Source organism: Cervus elaphus, chromosome X (genome assembly GCF_910594005.1).
Source record: "Cervus elaphus chromosome X, mCerEla1.1, whole genome shotgun sequence".
NCBI classification, from domain to species: domain Eukaryota; kingdom Metazoa; phylum Chordata; class Mammalia; order Artiodactyla; family Cervidae; genus Cervus; species Cervus elaphus.
The window spans coordinates 41,021,277-41,037,696 of record NC_057848.1 but is presented as its reverse complement, the minus strand read 5'-3'; the positions used below and the strand labels follow the sequence as shown (position 1 = coordinate 41,037,696).

The 16,420-nt window shown below is 37.2% G+C and overlaps 1 protein-coding gene across 4 annotated transcripts in view; it reads left to right on the top strand.

Annotated features, from left to right (window-relative positions):
* Positions 1 to 16,420, top strand: part of KLHL13 (kelch like family member 13) — a 195,885-nt gene that overhangs the window by 73,756 nt on the left and 105,709 nt on the right. For 2 of the 4 annotated variants that reach the window (XM_043895375.1, XM_043895379.1), the window contains exon 2: positions 7,358 to 7,431. The exons of 1 other annotated variant lie outside the window; for it this stretch is intronic. In XM_043895375.1, coding sequence (XP_043751310.1) covers positions 7,382 to 7,431 — 50 coding nt within the window. In that variant the 5' untranslated portion in view covers positions 7,358 to 7,381. Of the gene's footprint in view, positions 1 to 7,355; positions 7,432 to 16,420 lie in introns of those variants that run through there. One more of the 4 variants, XM_043895380.1, reaches the window with a different exon arrangement.

Below are 16,420 nucleotides of genomic sequence, written 5' to 3'. Positions count from 1 at the left end.
TTTCACTGATCTTTTCTGTCAGCTTTCTTTTCTCACTGTACTTATCAAAATTTTAGTTGAAGACATATGATTATAGAAACTCTTAAAATTTCTTTTATATAACATCAGCTTAGTTCATAAGCAGGGCTTTCCTTACATGGTGTGAAATTGGCTAGGCATATCTCAAATCTCATTATTTTTAAAGCTGTTGGTTCTTAGGGTAGGAAAGTGAGACTGTGGGGTTTAATTAAATACTAAGTCATAAACTAGAGTCTCTATTTGAAATATTATCTAAGTATATGACAGGTGATTAAGAATTATTAGATTTGTGAATTACTTAAAATAAATGCTTGAGAGTAAAATTAGTTGAGCTTATGCAAGATATCCCAACTATCAGAAACAGTCTTGTCAGTTTTATTTCTTGTGATCCAAGTAGAATATTTTAAAGACAAAACCACAATTAGGTTTTTGTCAGGTGTGTGCTCTGAGTAACAACTAGTCTCCCTTTTATTTATCAGAGTATTTATGGCCATGGAGAATTGTGTCTTTTTAATTACAGTATGTGTCTGGGTATATATTTGTCCTGTCCTTTTTTTTTCCCCCCTTAAATGTTGGCCTTTATATGTCATGTCTTGTCTGCTTGTCTACACAGTCCCTACTTTAGGGCAGAGATAATATATGATACTTTTTTTGTTTCTTTTTATTAAAACTTTTCAAGCATAGGGAAAAGTTGTTATTTAGTTGCTAAGTCGTTTCTGACTCTGCAACCGGACTGTAGTCCACTAGGCTCCTCTTGTCCATGGGATTTCCCAGACAAGAATGGAGTGAGTTGCCATTTCCTTCTCCAAAGGATCTTCCTAACCCAGGGATTGCACCCACATCTCCTGCATTAGCAGGTGGATTCTTTACAACTAGCCACCAAGGAAGCCCTGCAGGGAAAAGTACAGAGGCCAGTATAACAAATGCTCACATAGTGAAAGTTGCTCAGTCGGTCTTACTCTTTGCAACCCCATGGATTATACAGTCCATGGAGTTCTCCAGGCCAGAATACTGGAGTGGGTAGCCTTTCTCTTCTCCAGGGGACCTTCCCATCCCAGAGATCGAACCCTGGTCTCCTGCATTGCAGGCAGATTCTTTACCAGGTGAGCCACAAGGGAAGCAACTGTGCAGTATCTTAATGTTTTGCCATTTTTGTTTCAGATGCTTAGCAAGATGTTAGATACAGGCAGAACTCCCAGTGTATCCCTCCCCAATTGCATTCCTTACCCTTCTTCTCTTGAGGTAATGACTGTGCCAAATTTTCTTATCATTCCTATGAATATTTTTATGCTTTTTCTATGTATGTATATGTGTGTGTCTATATGTCATCTGGTATTATCTTATGTGCTTTTGAAACTTATTTCATAGTATTGTACTTCTTTTAGTTTGCATTTTTACTTAATTTTTAATTGAAGTATAGTTGATTCACAATGTTGTGTTAGTTTCAAGTGTACAGCACAATGATTCAGTTATACACACACAAACACACACATATTCTTTTTCAGATTCTTACCCCTTATTATAAAATACCAAGTATAGTTTCCTGTGTTATACAGTAGGACCTTATATTTTATTTATAGTAGTGTCTATATGTTAATCTAGAATTCCTAATGTATCCCTCCTCCCCCCTTTCCCCTTTGGTAATCATAGTTTGTTTTCTGTATCAGTGGGCCTATTTCTGTTTTGTTAATAAGTTCATTTGTATAATTTTTTTTAGGTTCTACACGTAAGCAATATCATAATGTTTGTTTTTCTTTCCCTGGCTTACTTCACTTAGTATGCTATCTCTAGGTCCATTCATGTTGCTCCAAATGGCATTATTTCATTCTTTTTTATGACTGAGTAGTATTCCATTGTGTATATGTACCACATCTTCTTTATCTATTCATCTGTCAGTGAATGTTTAAATTGCTTCCATGTCTTGGCTGTTGTAAACAGTGCTGCAGTAAACATTGGGGTGCAATGTGTATCTTTTCAAAGTACAGCTTTTTGCAGATATATGGAGTGGGATTCCAGGATCATATGGTGGCTCTATTTTTAGTTTTTAGAGGAACCTCCCCATTGCTCTCCATAGAGGCTACACCAGTTTATAGTCCCACCAACAGTTTACAAGGGTTCCCTTTTCTCCATACCCTCTCCAGCGTTTATTATTTATAGACTTTGATGATGGCCATTCTGACCAGTGTGAGGTGATACTTCATTGTAGTTTTGATTTGCATTCCTCTAAGTAGTGGTGTTGAGCATCTTTTTGTGTGCCTTTGGCCATCTGTATATCTTCTTTAGAGAAATGTCTGTTTACATCTTCTGTCAGCTTTCTTGTCTCACTGTACTTAATCAAAATTTTAGTTGAAGACCTATGATTATAGAAACTCTTAAAATTTCTTTTATATAACATTGGCTTAGTTCATAAGCAGGGCTTTCCTTACATGGTGTGAAAATGGCTTTTCATCTTTTGCCCATTTTTGTAATTGAATTGTTCATTTTTTTTTTAATATCGAGCTGTACAAGCTATTTGTATATTTCGGAGATTAATCCCTTGTTAGTCACATCATTTGCAAATATTTTCTTCCATTCTGTAGATTGTCTTTTTGTTTTGTTTATGGTTTCCTTTACTGTATAAAAGCTTTTGAGTTTAATTAGGTACCATTTGTTTATTTTTGTTTTTATTTCCATTACTCTAAGAGACAGATCCAAAAACATCGGTTTATGTCAAAGAGTGTTCTGCCTATGTTTTCTTGTGGGAGTTTTTTTTTAATGTAATGCTTTTCAGATATACCTGCTCTAGTATCTCTGTTACTAAAACAAAGTAAAACAAAACATTATCTACTTCCATCCTATATCTCATTCCATCTGTTGTTGTTGTGCTTGGTCGCTCAGTTGCGTCTGAATCTTTGCGATCCTGTGAACTGTAGCCTGCCAGGCTCCTCTGTCCATGGGATTTTCCAGGCTACTACCTATTTATATCTCTTGCTAAGTGTTGTGTGTGCTTATTTCCTGTCTTCATGCTCTCTCAAACTCACAATAATGAGCCTTTTTGCCACCATTCCATGTAAACAGTTCTTATCCAGGTGACCAGTGACCTCCCAGTTACCACACCAAGTTGTTATTCTCCATTTATCACTTAACCTATCAGCAACATTGGACACATTTGGTTACCTTCTAAATTATTTCATATAACACTTTTGTTTACCTTCTAAATTACTACACCTCTTTGGTTTTCCTCCTCCCTCATGGCTACTCCCTCTCATGCCTTTTGCTGCATTCTTGCTAGCTTTGTTTGGAAATAAATTGAATACAAAAGTTTAGGATGAAAAGTGACCATCTCTCCCTGCCACCTTCAAAACCCATATCCCTTCTCACTAATAAAAAATATAAACAGACTTCATTTGTGTGTGCATGTTTGTGTAAATTCTATGGTGGGAACAGTGCCTCATTTTAAATTACAGTTGTTTGCTTATTAATGATTCATATTTTCTGTGCACCTTCTGTTCATATTATTTGCTCACTTTTTCTATAGTGTTTTACTGGTTTTACTGATTAAGTGTATAAGTTAAAATCATTAACTGTTATGTATTGTGAATTTTTTTCCTACTTTATCAGATGCCATTTGACTTTGCGGCATTTTTGAAGTACAGAGTTCTAATTTTTTGCTATAATCAGCTTTAATAGTTTTTTTCCTTTATGGTTCCTGGCCTCTAGGTGCTGCTTACCTTCTCCACTGAATCATAAATAATTTCACTTGAGTTTTCTTTGGTCCTGCTTCAAAGCTTCCTTTTTTTACTGTTAAATCTTTGATCCTTCTGGAATTTATTCAGTGTATGAAATGAAGAGGTGTACATCCTATTCATTTTTCTAACTGACTTCCTGATTGTCCCCCAATCATTTAATCATCTCTATTTCTCTTACTTGTTTGAAGACCACCTTCACTGTAGAGTAATTCCCTGGTGTATTTTAATTACTCCCAAGTTATTAAAAATGGATTTATTTCTGTTTTATTTTTCAAACCACTGCAGTGTGACACTCATATGGAACTACTCTTGAAAAGAGATCATCATGGACTTTATAGCTGTCAAATCATTTAGCTGTATATTACTTTGGGCAGAAAGTAAAACAGTTGAATACTCTCCGACCACTCTTCTTCTAAACTATCCTTCTTTTCACATTTCTCTTAGTTTCCCTCCTACCTATTGTCTCATTTCTTTGCTAGCTTGTCTTCCTCTGTTTCTTGCATAAAAGTGTTCGTTGGATTTGCACTTTTCTCTTAGCTTGAGTGATATTTCCCTGTCTCATCCCTTGAGCTGTTACTTAACTAGCTAAATATTCCTGTGTTTTCATTTCTACTTCCAACCTAAATCTAGAACTATATTTCCAATTCTCTGTTAGATACTATATGATGTGCTCTGGGTTATTTCAGTATGTCTATACAAACCATTGTTGACCTTGTTTTTTATGTTTTTCTTTCTTTCTATACCCTACCTCACTTGATGTCTTCACCATTTCTTCCTGTTACTTAGATTTTGTCTTTGATATGTCTCTTTATCCCTTTAAAATCTGTCAGTAATCTGTCACAGGTCCTAGTTCTTCCTGCCTATTCTCATAGTCCTTGTCTGTGCTTTCATTTCATGCCTTGATTTTGGAAGTAGTTTCTTATCAGTCTCCATATTTCTGGTCCCTCTGTCTCTGATCCAGCCCCACATTACAGGCAGTGTTAATTTTCTACTACATATATTTGACCATGGTTAAAAACACTTGGTTTCGTTTATATCCTGCATAAGTTGTTCACATGCACTTACTTACTCTTTCTTCCTAACTCCATTAAAATGAGAGTAAAGAGATGGAAAAATTCAAAAGGACAAAGAGAACAGGATTGGAAACATTGACAGATGTGAAGTTGGAACTATTTTATTTTATTTTTTTTTTACTTTTAGCAAAGAAAGTTACAACTCCAATATCTTCCCCTACATGAACTTTTGAGAGAAACCAACTCATTCTTCCCATAGAATTCCTAGTATTTCAAGACTTGGAGGCGCCTGGTCTGCAGAAGGCAGGAATGAGTCATGAGATTGAAAACACAGGCTGTTCCTTGAAAGTCTTTAAAATAAGTGGCTAAAGTCCCCTGTACCCCCTTTCTGCTCCTCTGGAGACCAGAGGGTTATTATCTGGAGAATTTGACGGGAGAGCCCCAATCTCAGAGATCCAGGTGCAGCAAGTGGATTGCTTAAAACAAACTTTTGGACTCTGTGGGAGAAGGCGAGGGTGGGATGTTTTGAGAGAACAGCATCGAAACATGTATATTATCAAGGGTGAAACAGATCACCAGCCCAGGTTGGATGCATAAGACAAGGGCTCGGGGCTGGTGCACTAGGAAGACCCAGAGGGATAGGATGGAGAAGGAGGTGGGAGGGGGGATCGGGATGGGGAATACATGTAAATCCATGGCTGATTCATGTCAATGTATGGCAAAAACCACTACAATATTGTAAAGTAATTAGCCTCCAACTAATAAAAATAAATGGAAAAAAATAAAATAAAATAAAAATAAATAAAAAATAAAAAAATAAATCTCAAGCAGAAAGCTAAAAAAAAAAAAACAATGGGATTACATGAAAGTTCGCATACCTCATTTGGGGACCTCTGTGTTCTACTCTAGATGTAATTGGTAAGATGTTTCATGAGTTATTTTCACATTCCCAGATTCCTAATGGTGATCTAGATATAATAGGTTTTCTCTTGGCACATCCTGTAAAGAATCAAGTAGCCTAATAAGCAAAATGAAAAATTTCTCAATGTCTCAAAACTAACTGGTTAAACATTTTCAGAAAAGGTAAGTCAAAAGTCAGTTGATTTTGAGATGCTTAAAATATTTTATTTTGTTTAGGCTACTCAGTTTCTTTACTTGTAATAACAGGATTATAAGCAGAAAACATGTGATTGTGCAAATAAGTGTAAATGCTGTGTTTTCATTTGATTTGTTTCTTTTTTAGTTTTGAAGACCCAAGAAACAGAGTATAGTTGACCCTTATACAACACAGCAGTTAGGAGCACCAGCCCCCAAGCAGTTGAAAATTCTCGTATTGCTATCTCTGTCTCAAAAAGACAAAAGAATTGATAAATTGTGCACCCATGATGGGAAGTTGAAACAGTTTGGGTAGAATCAGGACTCAAACCCTAGTTCTTTTGATTCCATGTTGTGATCTGTAATCAAACACAAACATTTCCCCACACTTAGTTTATTTAAAGATCTATACAATAAAAATGTGTGTACTATATTTATTGAATAAGAGTAAATCTATGGCTGATTCATATCAATGTATGACAAAACCCACTGAAATGTTGTGAAGCAATTAGCCTCCAACTAATAAAAAAATTAAAAAAAAAAAAAAAAGTCCACATGTAAGTGGACCTGCATATTTCAAACCTGTGTTGTTCAGGGGTCAACTATACTTTTTTCTCTTCCGCTGTTTTTGCTTTTGTCCCTAAATTAAGGGACAGGAAGAAGGCAGGGAACAATTTTCCCCTCTAGCTTCATTATTTTAGGTTTTCACGTAGTTTTGTAACAAGCATAATTATATGAACAAACTAAATTGGGTACTGTACATTTTTATCTTCCCAATGCAATAAATTGATTTTATTAACAAGAAACATTTATGTAAAATATACACTTTTGCTTCCGAATATATTTGAAATTAATCGAATGCATTAAATGCATTCTTTATCGCCAATGCAAAGCATCCACACTACTAAAAACATATAGTTACTACCGCCCCACCTGCTCTTTCCCATAAAAGCAACATTCCTACCTCCATTACCTATTTTATATCTTTAAGATTTAAAAGTCTTTAAAAGCATCTCTCTATCCTTATTTAAGCAATCACTTGGAAAATTATGGGCCCTCCACGTGGTCCCCACAGGCCTCAAGGCCCCCTGGTAACTTGGGATTCAACGCCGTCTCTGAATCTGCTTGTCAAATGTTTGCCTCAGCTCTTTGCTTCTAGATTCTGTGTCTCACCCAGCGTCACACAGACTCCCCCAGGTCTTCTGACTCTCATTTAATCCAACTTCCTATTTACATGGCGGTTTTTCTATAGTTAATTGTTGGCTAATGATTTCAAATGAAATTACCCAGTACTCTTTTAATGATTCCGTACTGAATTTTGTAGGTATTTTGACTATTGCAGATTCAGTTTCTTAATTTTCATAAGCTGTAATATGGACACTAGGTACATAGATATACATTTTGCCTATCACAAAGTATGTAAAATATTACAAAGGTAGCATAATGTGAAAATTCGAGTATTGATTTTCATAGTAAATATTGACTTCTTTTCCTCCTGCACAGGTCATTATCCAACTTTTAGAGGTGATGGATCATCTGCATAGAGGGGAATCAATTGCTGCAATACTCCGTAACCGGTATATTTATGGAAGCAGTTTACCTTATAAGTTATATAATGTCTCTTCCATTTATTTATTTACCTAACATAAGTCGGTACTCAGTAAATATTTGTTGAATACCTGTTATAAAATTAAAATATTTGCTATATGAGTAAATAGAAGAATGCCTGAGTGACAAAGAAACGGAATGAAGAGAATGTTAATGACTGTATTCTGAGCTAATGAAAAAATAGAAAATATAACTAGAAATCAAAATTGGTGGACATTGTGAACACCTGGAATTCAGTCAGTGGAGCTATTGATGTGAATTTTTGGTTTTAAAGCATATCGATGAATAAATAGGGCTTCCCTGGTAGCTCAGCTGGTAAAGAATTCTCCTGCAATGCAGGAGACCCTGGTTCTATTCCCGAGTTGGGAAGGTTCACTGGGGAAGGGATAGGCTACCCACTCCAGTATTCCTGGCCTTCCCTGGTGACTCAGATGGTAAAGAATCCTCCTGCAATGTGGGAGACCTGGGTTCGATCCCTGGGTTGGGAAGATCCCCTGGAGGAGGGCGTGGCAACCCACTCCAGTATTATGGCCTGGAGAATGGAATTCAGTCAGTGGAGCTGTTGATATGAATTTTTTGTTTTAAAGTATATAAGTGAATAAAACACTGGTATCCATTGCTTACAAATAGATGTCTCAGCAAAGTATTTTTTAAAAATAGTATTGCCTGTGATTGTGTGTACATTGCTGTTATTTGAAATTCCAGTTAAAACTTTTTCAGGGATTTATGAGAAATTCAGAGCTGCTTCTGTCAATTTAGGATTTTAAACTTGTGGTTTAAAGAAATATGGCAAAAAAAGAAAGAAAGAAAGAAATATGGCCTTTACTTTGTCGGTGTGAAAGAGTATCTCTTATTCTCAGTATTTTAATTGTACAGCTCTGGTGAAATATTTGAAGTAATATGCTGAAGTTGTCTATATCATGGTTCTGACAGTTACTCGTGTAGCCTTGGTTAAGTTTTTTAGTTGCTCTGTACCTTAACTTCCTCATCTATGAATTGAGTGTAATAATAATACCTATATCTCAAAGTAATTTTGAGGATTAAATAAATGTCTACTGTGTGCGTGTGTGTGTGCGCGCGTGTGTGTGTGTGGAGAGCAGGAGCTTGGCAAATAATTCGAAGTATAACAGTGCTTGTATTGAAATACAAATGTAGGATTTTAACTATTTCAAAAATACAATATTTTTGTTACTCAGTTCCGAGGTACTTTAAAAATAGCTTCCCTGGTGGCTCAGAGGGTAAAGCGTCTGCCTGCAATGCAGGAGACCTGGGTTTGATCCCTGGGTTGGGAAGTTCTCCTGGAGAAGGAAATGGCAACCCACTCCAGTATTCTTGCCTGGAGAATCCCATGGACAGAGAAGCCTGGTAGTCTACAGTCCATGGGGTCACGGACACGACTGAGCGACTTCACTCACTCACTCACTCATTAAAAGACTATGGAAGGAGGGGAAAGGTTGACGTATGAAGGAGACATATATAAAGTCATTGTTATTTGAAAGATACCATGTTAGGAATTTTGCATAGTATTCCCACCAGAGGAAAATCATATGAAGAGTACATGCTTGTTGGAATGTGGGCAAGGGGCTGTAAGGTAGACTTATTCAGAGATACTGGACACAAGGAAGTCATTGCAGGAATATTGCATGGCCACATAGAAGAGAAGAGTAGATTGCAGGGGTAGATTTCTAGTGGGGAATTGAGACTGCAGAGTTCATGTGCTGCTTAAGCCGGGGGTCTGTATCACACATTTGGAAGAGGAACTAGTAGGAGGGCAGTATTTCCTAAGCTCAAGTGGATAACTGAGGTAGTTATAGCACAATTGAATTTGTTTCCATTATTATTATCGAGATATAACTACATATCGTAAAATACACAAACACATAAATACATTGCACAAACATATAAATATATTAAATACATTTAAATATATTATATATAAACATTTAAATATATTAAATATATTGTATACATTTAAATATACATCTGTATTTATTTTTATACATGTAAGCATCCAGGTAACCACAACCGAGGTCAAGATATAAAACAGTTCCATCGTTTCAGAGAACTCCCTTGTTCCCCTCTCCAGTTCGTGTCTCCTCCCCTCCTACAGACTTGTGTATCTTGGGTTCATGTTACTTGTTCTTGAACTTCATGAAAATGTAGTCTAACACTGTGTATTATTTTGTGTATGGCTTCTGTTGTTCAAAATAATGTTTTTGAAATCCATCATTATTGCAGGTATCAATGATTCCTTCTTTTTATTGCTCTGTAGTAGTCCCTTGTTTAAATATACCACAATTTATCCATTTCTTGTTGAGAGTCATTTAAGTTATACTCATTATTTGGCTATTATGAATTAAGCTGTTGTTAACATTTTTAGCAAATCTTTTTGTGGCCGTATATACTCATTTCCTTTGGCTATATACCTAGAAATAGAATTGGTGGGTCATATGTGTATATATATTTATTTAATTTATTTGACATTATTAGAAACTGCCAAACACCTTTAAAGAAGTTATACCAGTTTCTTCTCAGACCAATAAAAAGTGAGAATCTTTACAAACTCTTGGTGTTTAGTTTTAGTTATTCTCTTGGGTGTATAGTTGTTTCCCACTGTGGTGTTCACTTTGCATTTTCCTCATGTGGAATGATGTGAGTTTGTTTTTGTATGTTTGTTAGCTATTTGTCTATCTTTTAGAAGTATCCAAATCTTTTGCCCATTTAAAAATTGATTTTTTTCTCTTTGAGTTTTAAGAGTTTTTAAGTTTTTTCTTGATATTTAGATAGATGTATTATGAATATTTTCTTCCAATCTGTAGCTTCCATCCCATTTCTTGTTTGTGTCTTTTGCTGAGCAGTTTTATTTTTGTTTCATTTTTATGAAGTTCAATTTGTCACTTTTTCTTTATGCTCAGTAATTTTTGCATCTTTCTTTTTTTTTTTTTTTTTTAAAGAGAGTGAAGTCGCTCAGTCATGTCCAATTCTTTCTGACCCTATGGACTGAAGCCTACCAGGCTTCTCCGTCAAGGGGATTTTTCCAGGCAAGAGTACTGGAGTGGGCTGCCATTGCCTTCTCCAATTTTTGCATCTTTCTAAAAATTTTTACCCTCCCAAATTTCAGGCTTTCTCCCTGATGTTTTAGCCCCTGCATTGTAAGTGCATTCTTGACCAGAAACTTAAATAAATGAACTTATGACATGTTTGTGTACACAAATTGTAGACCAGTTTCATATTCTAAATAAAAAAGAAACCAGACACATTTAGGAATGTATGAGAAGTATTAACCCTTTGTGACTCAGTTCAGTTCAGTCACTCAGTCGTGTCCGACTCTTTGTGACCTCATGAATCGCAGCACACCAGGCCTCCCTGTCCATCACCAGCTCCTGGAGTCTACCCAAACCCATGTCCATCGAGTTGGTGATGCCATCCAGCCATCTCATCCTCTGTCGTCCCCTTCTCCTCCTGCCCCCAATCCCTCCCAGAATCAGGGTCTTTTCCAATGAGTCAACTTTTCACATGAAGTGGTCAAAGTATTGGAGTTTCAGCTTCAACATCAGTCCTCCCAATGAACACCCAGGACTGATCTCCTTTAGGATGGACTGGTTGGATCTTCTTGCAGTCCAAGGGACTCTCAAGAGTCTTCTCCAACACCACAGTTCAAAAGCATCAATTCTTCGGCGCTCAGCTTTCTTCACTGTCCAACTCTCACATCTATACATGACTACTGGAAAAACCGTAGCCTTGACTAGATGGACCTTTGTTGGCAAAGTAATGTCTCTGCTTTTTAATATGCTATCCAGATTGGTCATAACTTTGCTTCCAAGAAGTAAACGTCTTTTAATTTCATGGCTGCAATCACCATCTGCAGTGATTTTGGAGCCCAGAAAGTCTGCAACTGTTTCCACTGTTTCCCCATCTATTTGCCATGAAGTGATGGGACCAGATGCCATGATCTTAGTTTTCTGAATGTTGAGCTTTAAGCCAACTTTTTTACTCTCCTCCTTCACTTTCATCAAGAGGCTTTTTAGTTCCTCTTAACTTTCTGCCATGAGGGTGGTGTCATCTGCATATCTGAGGTTACTGATATTTCTCCCGGCAATCTTGATTCCAGCTTGTGCTTCTCCCAGCCCCGCGTTTCTCATGATGTACTCTGCATATAAGTTAAATAAGCAGGGTGACAATATACAGCCTTGATGTACTCCTTTTCCTATTTGGAACCAGTCTGTTGTTCCATGTCCAGTTCTAACTGTTGCTTCCTGACCTGCATACAGGTTTCTCAACAGGCAGGTCAGATGGTCTGGTATTTCCATCTCTTTCAGAATTTTCCACAGTTTGTTGTGATCCATACAGTCAAAGGCTTTGGCATAGTCAATAAAGCAGAAATAGATGTTTTCCTGGAACTCTCTTGCTTTTTCTGTGATCCAGCAGAAAAACAAGACTGGGAGCTGACTATGGCTCAGATCATGAACTCCTTATTGCCAAATTCAGACTTAAATTGAAGAAAGTAGGGAAAACCACTAGACCATTCAGGTATGACCTAAATCAAATCCCTTATGATTATACAGTGGAAGTGAGAAATAGATTTAAGGGAGTAGATCTGATAGAGTGCCTGATGAACTATGGATGGAGGTTCGTGACATTGTACAGGAGACAGGGATCAAGACCATCCCCAAGAAAAAGAAATGCAAAAAAGCAAAATGGCTGTCTGAGGAGGCCTTACAAATAGCTGTGAAAAGAAGAGAAGCAAAAAGAAAAGGAGAAAAGGAAAGATATTCCCATCTGAATGCAGAGTTCCAAAGAATAGCAAGGAGAGATAAAAAAGCCTTCCTCAGTGATCAATGCAAAGAAATAGAGGAAAACAACAGAATGGGAAAGACTAGAGATCTCTTCAAGAAAATTAGAGATAGCAAGGGAACATTTTATGCAAAGATGGGCTTGATAAAGGACAGAAATGGTATGGACCTAACAGAAGCAGAAGATATTAAGAAGAGGTGACAAGAATACACAGAAGAACTGTACAAAAAAGATCTTCACGACCCAGTTGATCACGATGGTGTGATCACTCACCTAGAGCCTGACATCCTGGAATGTGAAGTCAAGTGGGCCTTAGAAAGCATCACTACGAACAAAGGTAGTGGAGGTGATGGAATTCCAGTTGAGCTATTTCAAATCCTGAAAGATGATGCTGTGAAAGTGCTGCACTCAATATGCCAGCAAATTTGGAAAACTCAGCAGTGGCCACAGGACTGGAAAAGGTCCATTTTCATTCCAATCCCTAAGAGAGGCAATGCCAAAGAATGCTCAAACTACCGCACAGTTTCACTCATCTCACACGCTAGTAAAGTAATGCTCAAACTTCTCCAAGCCAGGCTTCAGAAGTACATGAACCGTGAACTTCCAGATGTTGAAGCTGGTTTTAGGAGAGGCAGAGGAACCAGAGATCAAATTGCCAACATCTGCTGGATCATAGAAAAAGCAAGAGAGTTCCTTTGTGACTAGGAATGTTTTATTCCAGAGTGTGAATTCTTTAATACCATGAAAGCTACTCATATGATGCCGTCTGTCAGTAGATTTCATAAGAAATAAAAGATAGAGTAAATGCTGAAGGTGTTTGAGAAAATTCATTGCCTGTTTTAAGATTTAGAGTTAGTGAGTGATAGAAAGTTGTACTCTTAACAAGAAAAATAATTATCTGTCTGAAACCAGCAAACAAGCATCGCACTTAATGATAGATGTAAGATAAGCAGCAACATAACAAAGATGCCCTCTATCACCATTTTAAAATATGTGTCTGTAAACTATGGCCAGTGTCAATAAAGAGGCATAGTTCACTGGAAGGAGGAAACAAAAATGATCAAGTTTTAGAAGATAGGGTCATGTACCTACGAAAGCGAAGACTTAAAAACAACTTCTTTGTTCACAGAATTTTAATATAAGTTCTAAAATGTAGTTGGATATAAGGTAAAAATTGCAAAACAATACCTTTTATCTGTATCAGACATAGCAATTTAGAATATATAATGGGGACTTTACTGGTAGTGCAGTGGATAAGAATCTTACTGCCCATGCAGGGGACACGGATTCAGTCCCTTATCCGGGAAGATCCCACATGCCATGGAGCAATTGAGCCTGTGCGCCACAGCTCCTGAGCCTGCACGCTAAAGCCCACGAAGGTGCAAGTACTGAGCTTAAGTGCTGCGACTTCTGAAGCCTGTGTGCTAGAGCACGCGCTCCGCAGTAGAGCTGCCACCGCAATGAGAAGCCCGCACGCTGCAAGGAAGAGTAGCCTCCACTCACTGCAACTAGAGCAAGCCTGGGCAAAGCAATGAAGACCCAGCACAGCCAAAAATAGATAGATAAATAAATCGAATATATAAGGGAAAACATTCCATTTACAAAAGCCATAAAATTAAATTGTTCAGCGTTAGTCACTCAGTCGTGTCCGACTCTTTGTGACCCCATGGACTATAGCCCACCAGGCTCCTCTGTCTATGGAATTCTCCAGGTAAGACTACTGGAATGGGTTGCCATTTCCTTCTTCAGGGGATCTTCCTGACCCATGGATCAAACCCAGCTTTCCCGCATTGCAGGCAGACTCTTTACTGACTGAGCCACTAGGAAAGCCCTTTAGTAATAAACCCAATAAAAGCTTCTAAGACCTGTATGAAGAAACTTTAAAAATTCAACTGAGAGATAAGAAGTTTTTTTTTTTTTTTTTTAATGGAGAGACACTGTATGGTCCTTGATTAAAAGACTAAATTTTGGGAAGAGACAAGCTCTTCCCAAATTGTTTTATAGATTTAATACAAACTTAATAGGAAATATAAAATGTCAAAGTGACTTTTCAATAAGATAATAAATGTATGGAAGAAATGTATTCCCCTTGTTTAATATAATGTCTGGCATGTGTAGTAGTAATTACTGGTCAAAAAATTCTAATGATTTTTTCTGCTTATAATTCAGCAAACATTTATTGTGTAATTACTAAGCGCTAAACGTTTTCATTAGTTATTTTTGGCTGTGCTGGCTCTTCGTTGCTGTGTGCGGACTTTCTCTAGTTAAAACGAGCAGTGGCTACTCTCTAGTTATGATGCTTGGGCTTCCCATTGCAGTAATTTCTCTTGTTGTAGAGCAAAAGCTGTAGGGCATGTGGGCTCAGTAGTTGCAACACACAGGCTTAGTTGCTCCATAGCATGTGGGATCTTCCTGGACCAGGGATTGAACCCATGTACTCTGCATTGCAAGGCAGACTCTCAACCACTGGGCCACCAGGGGAGCCTCGATGATGACTATAGTAAAAATGATGAATCTTTGTTCTTATTGAACTTATATTTTGATGGAGATTGGGGTGGGGTCAGACAAAAGCCAAATATATATTTGAGAAAGTTAATGCAGAACATGAATAAACAAGGTAGATAAAGAATTAAGGGTGGAGGTTTGCAGTGCAGAATAGCATTAATCTTTTATTAGTCTTAGATGTTTTTAGTCTTGCAGTCTACCATTCATCATATGTTTTACCATGTTAAAAGCTTTATTCCAGTGATTTACTGGTATAGAGAGAGGTCAGCCATATATGACTTGCTTTACTGCAAACATCATCTCAGTGTGAGCCTTGTCCTCACATTGACCGTACACATTACGGCACTGTCAGGGAGGGCACACTTGGTAAGAGTCACCCAGTTGGTGTTGTATGGTGGTGTGTTCTGTTGGGGTTCCTAGCTATAGTAAGGATTTCTGCAATGATGTAGAAAGCTCTGACAGTGTTCCAATTTTCTAAAAAGTATTCTTTGGTAAATAAAACAGAGCATATAATATTGTCTGGTATTTGCAACACAGGAAAAAAGAGTGCCAGACACTGTATAATCGGACTTTCATCCCTTTAACAAATATTATGCACCACTTACTGTGCAAGGTGTTAGGGATATGGCAGTGAATGATGATACATGGTTCCCTGTCAGTTAGGTGACTACTAGTAGGGAAAATAAGAAATGAGGAGAGTCTGTACAAAGGTGGTGGCAGAGGAAATGATGAAGAGTGGGCAGGAAGTTGTGAACTATTTGGGGTAACTTTAACAATACTTGGTATTCAACTAGATTCTTCACATTCCAATCAATATGATCTTTTGAAATTGCTTATCTGATCCATGAACACGGTATGTTTCTCCATCTATTTGTGTCCTCTTTGATTTCGGGTGGAGAGGGAGGTGGGAGGGGGGATCGGGATGGGGAATAAGTGTAAATCTATGGCTGATCCATATCAATGTATGACAAAACCCACTGAAATGTTGTGAAGTAATTAGCCTCCAACTAATAAAAAAATTAAAAAAAAAAAAAAGAAATTGCTTATCTGATAATGTGGTCCTGACTGCCCTTTCCTGTCTCCAGCGATTGAAATCCTACCTGTTCTCCAAGACCCTCATCAAATTGTATGCCCTGTCTATCAGCCTTCCCTATCAATCCAAGCAGATGATCAAAAGAAAGAAAGAAAGTGTAGTCCTTAGTCGTGTCCAACTCTTTGTGCTCCTATGGATTGTAGCCCGCCAGTCTCCTCTGTCCATGGGATTTTCCAGGCAGATGATCAGGAGGGTCTCTCTCTTTTGTCTGTGAACCATTTATTCCCTGTAATGAATTTTCTCATATTTGGTTCTGCACTGAAGTAATTTGAGCCTGTCTTTGCTTACAGCATCATTAAGAGAGCTCTTTCAGAGTGTGACTGCCTGCATCTAATACCTATTTACATCACATTGTATATAATGCAGAGTTTTGTGCATAATAGGCATTCATCAAATATTTACAGACATTATAACATGTATCAACAATTATTTGTTGCTTATGATTTTATTTGCTTAATTTGTTTAGGATAGTTTTGTTTTCCACAGTCAACTCTTACTAAGAGTTAAATAATTGGATATTAAACTAATCATTAAATTGTAAAATAGGCTAATGAAATTTATTACAG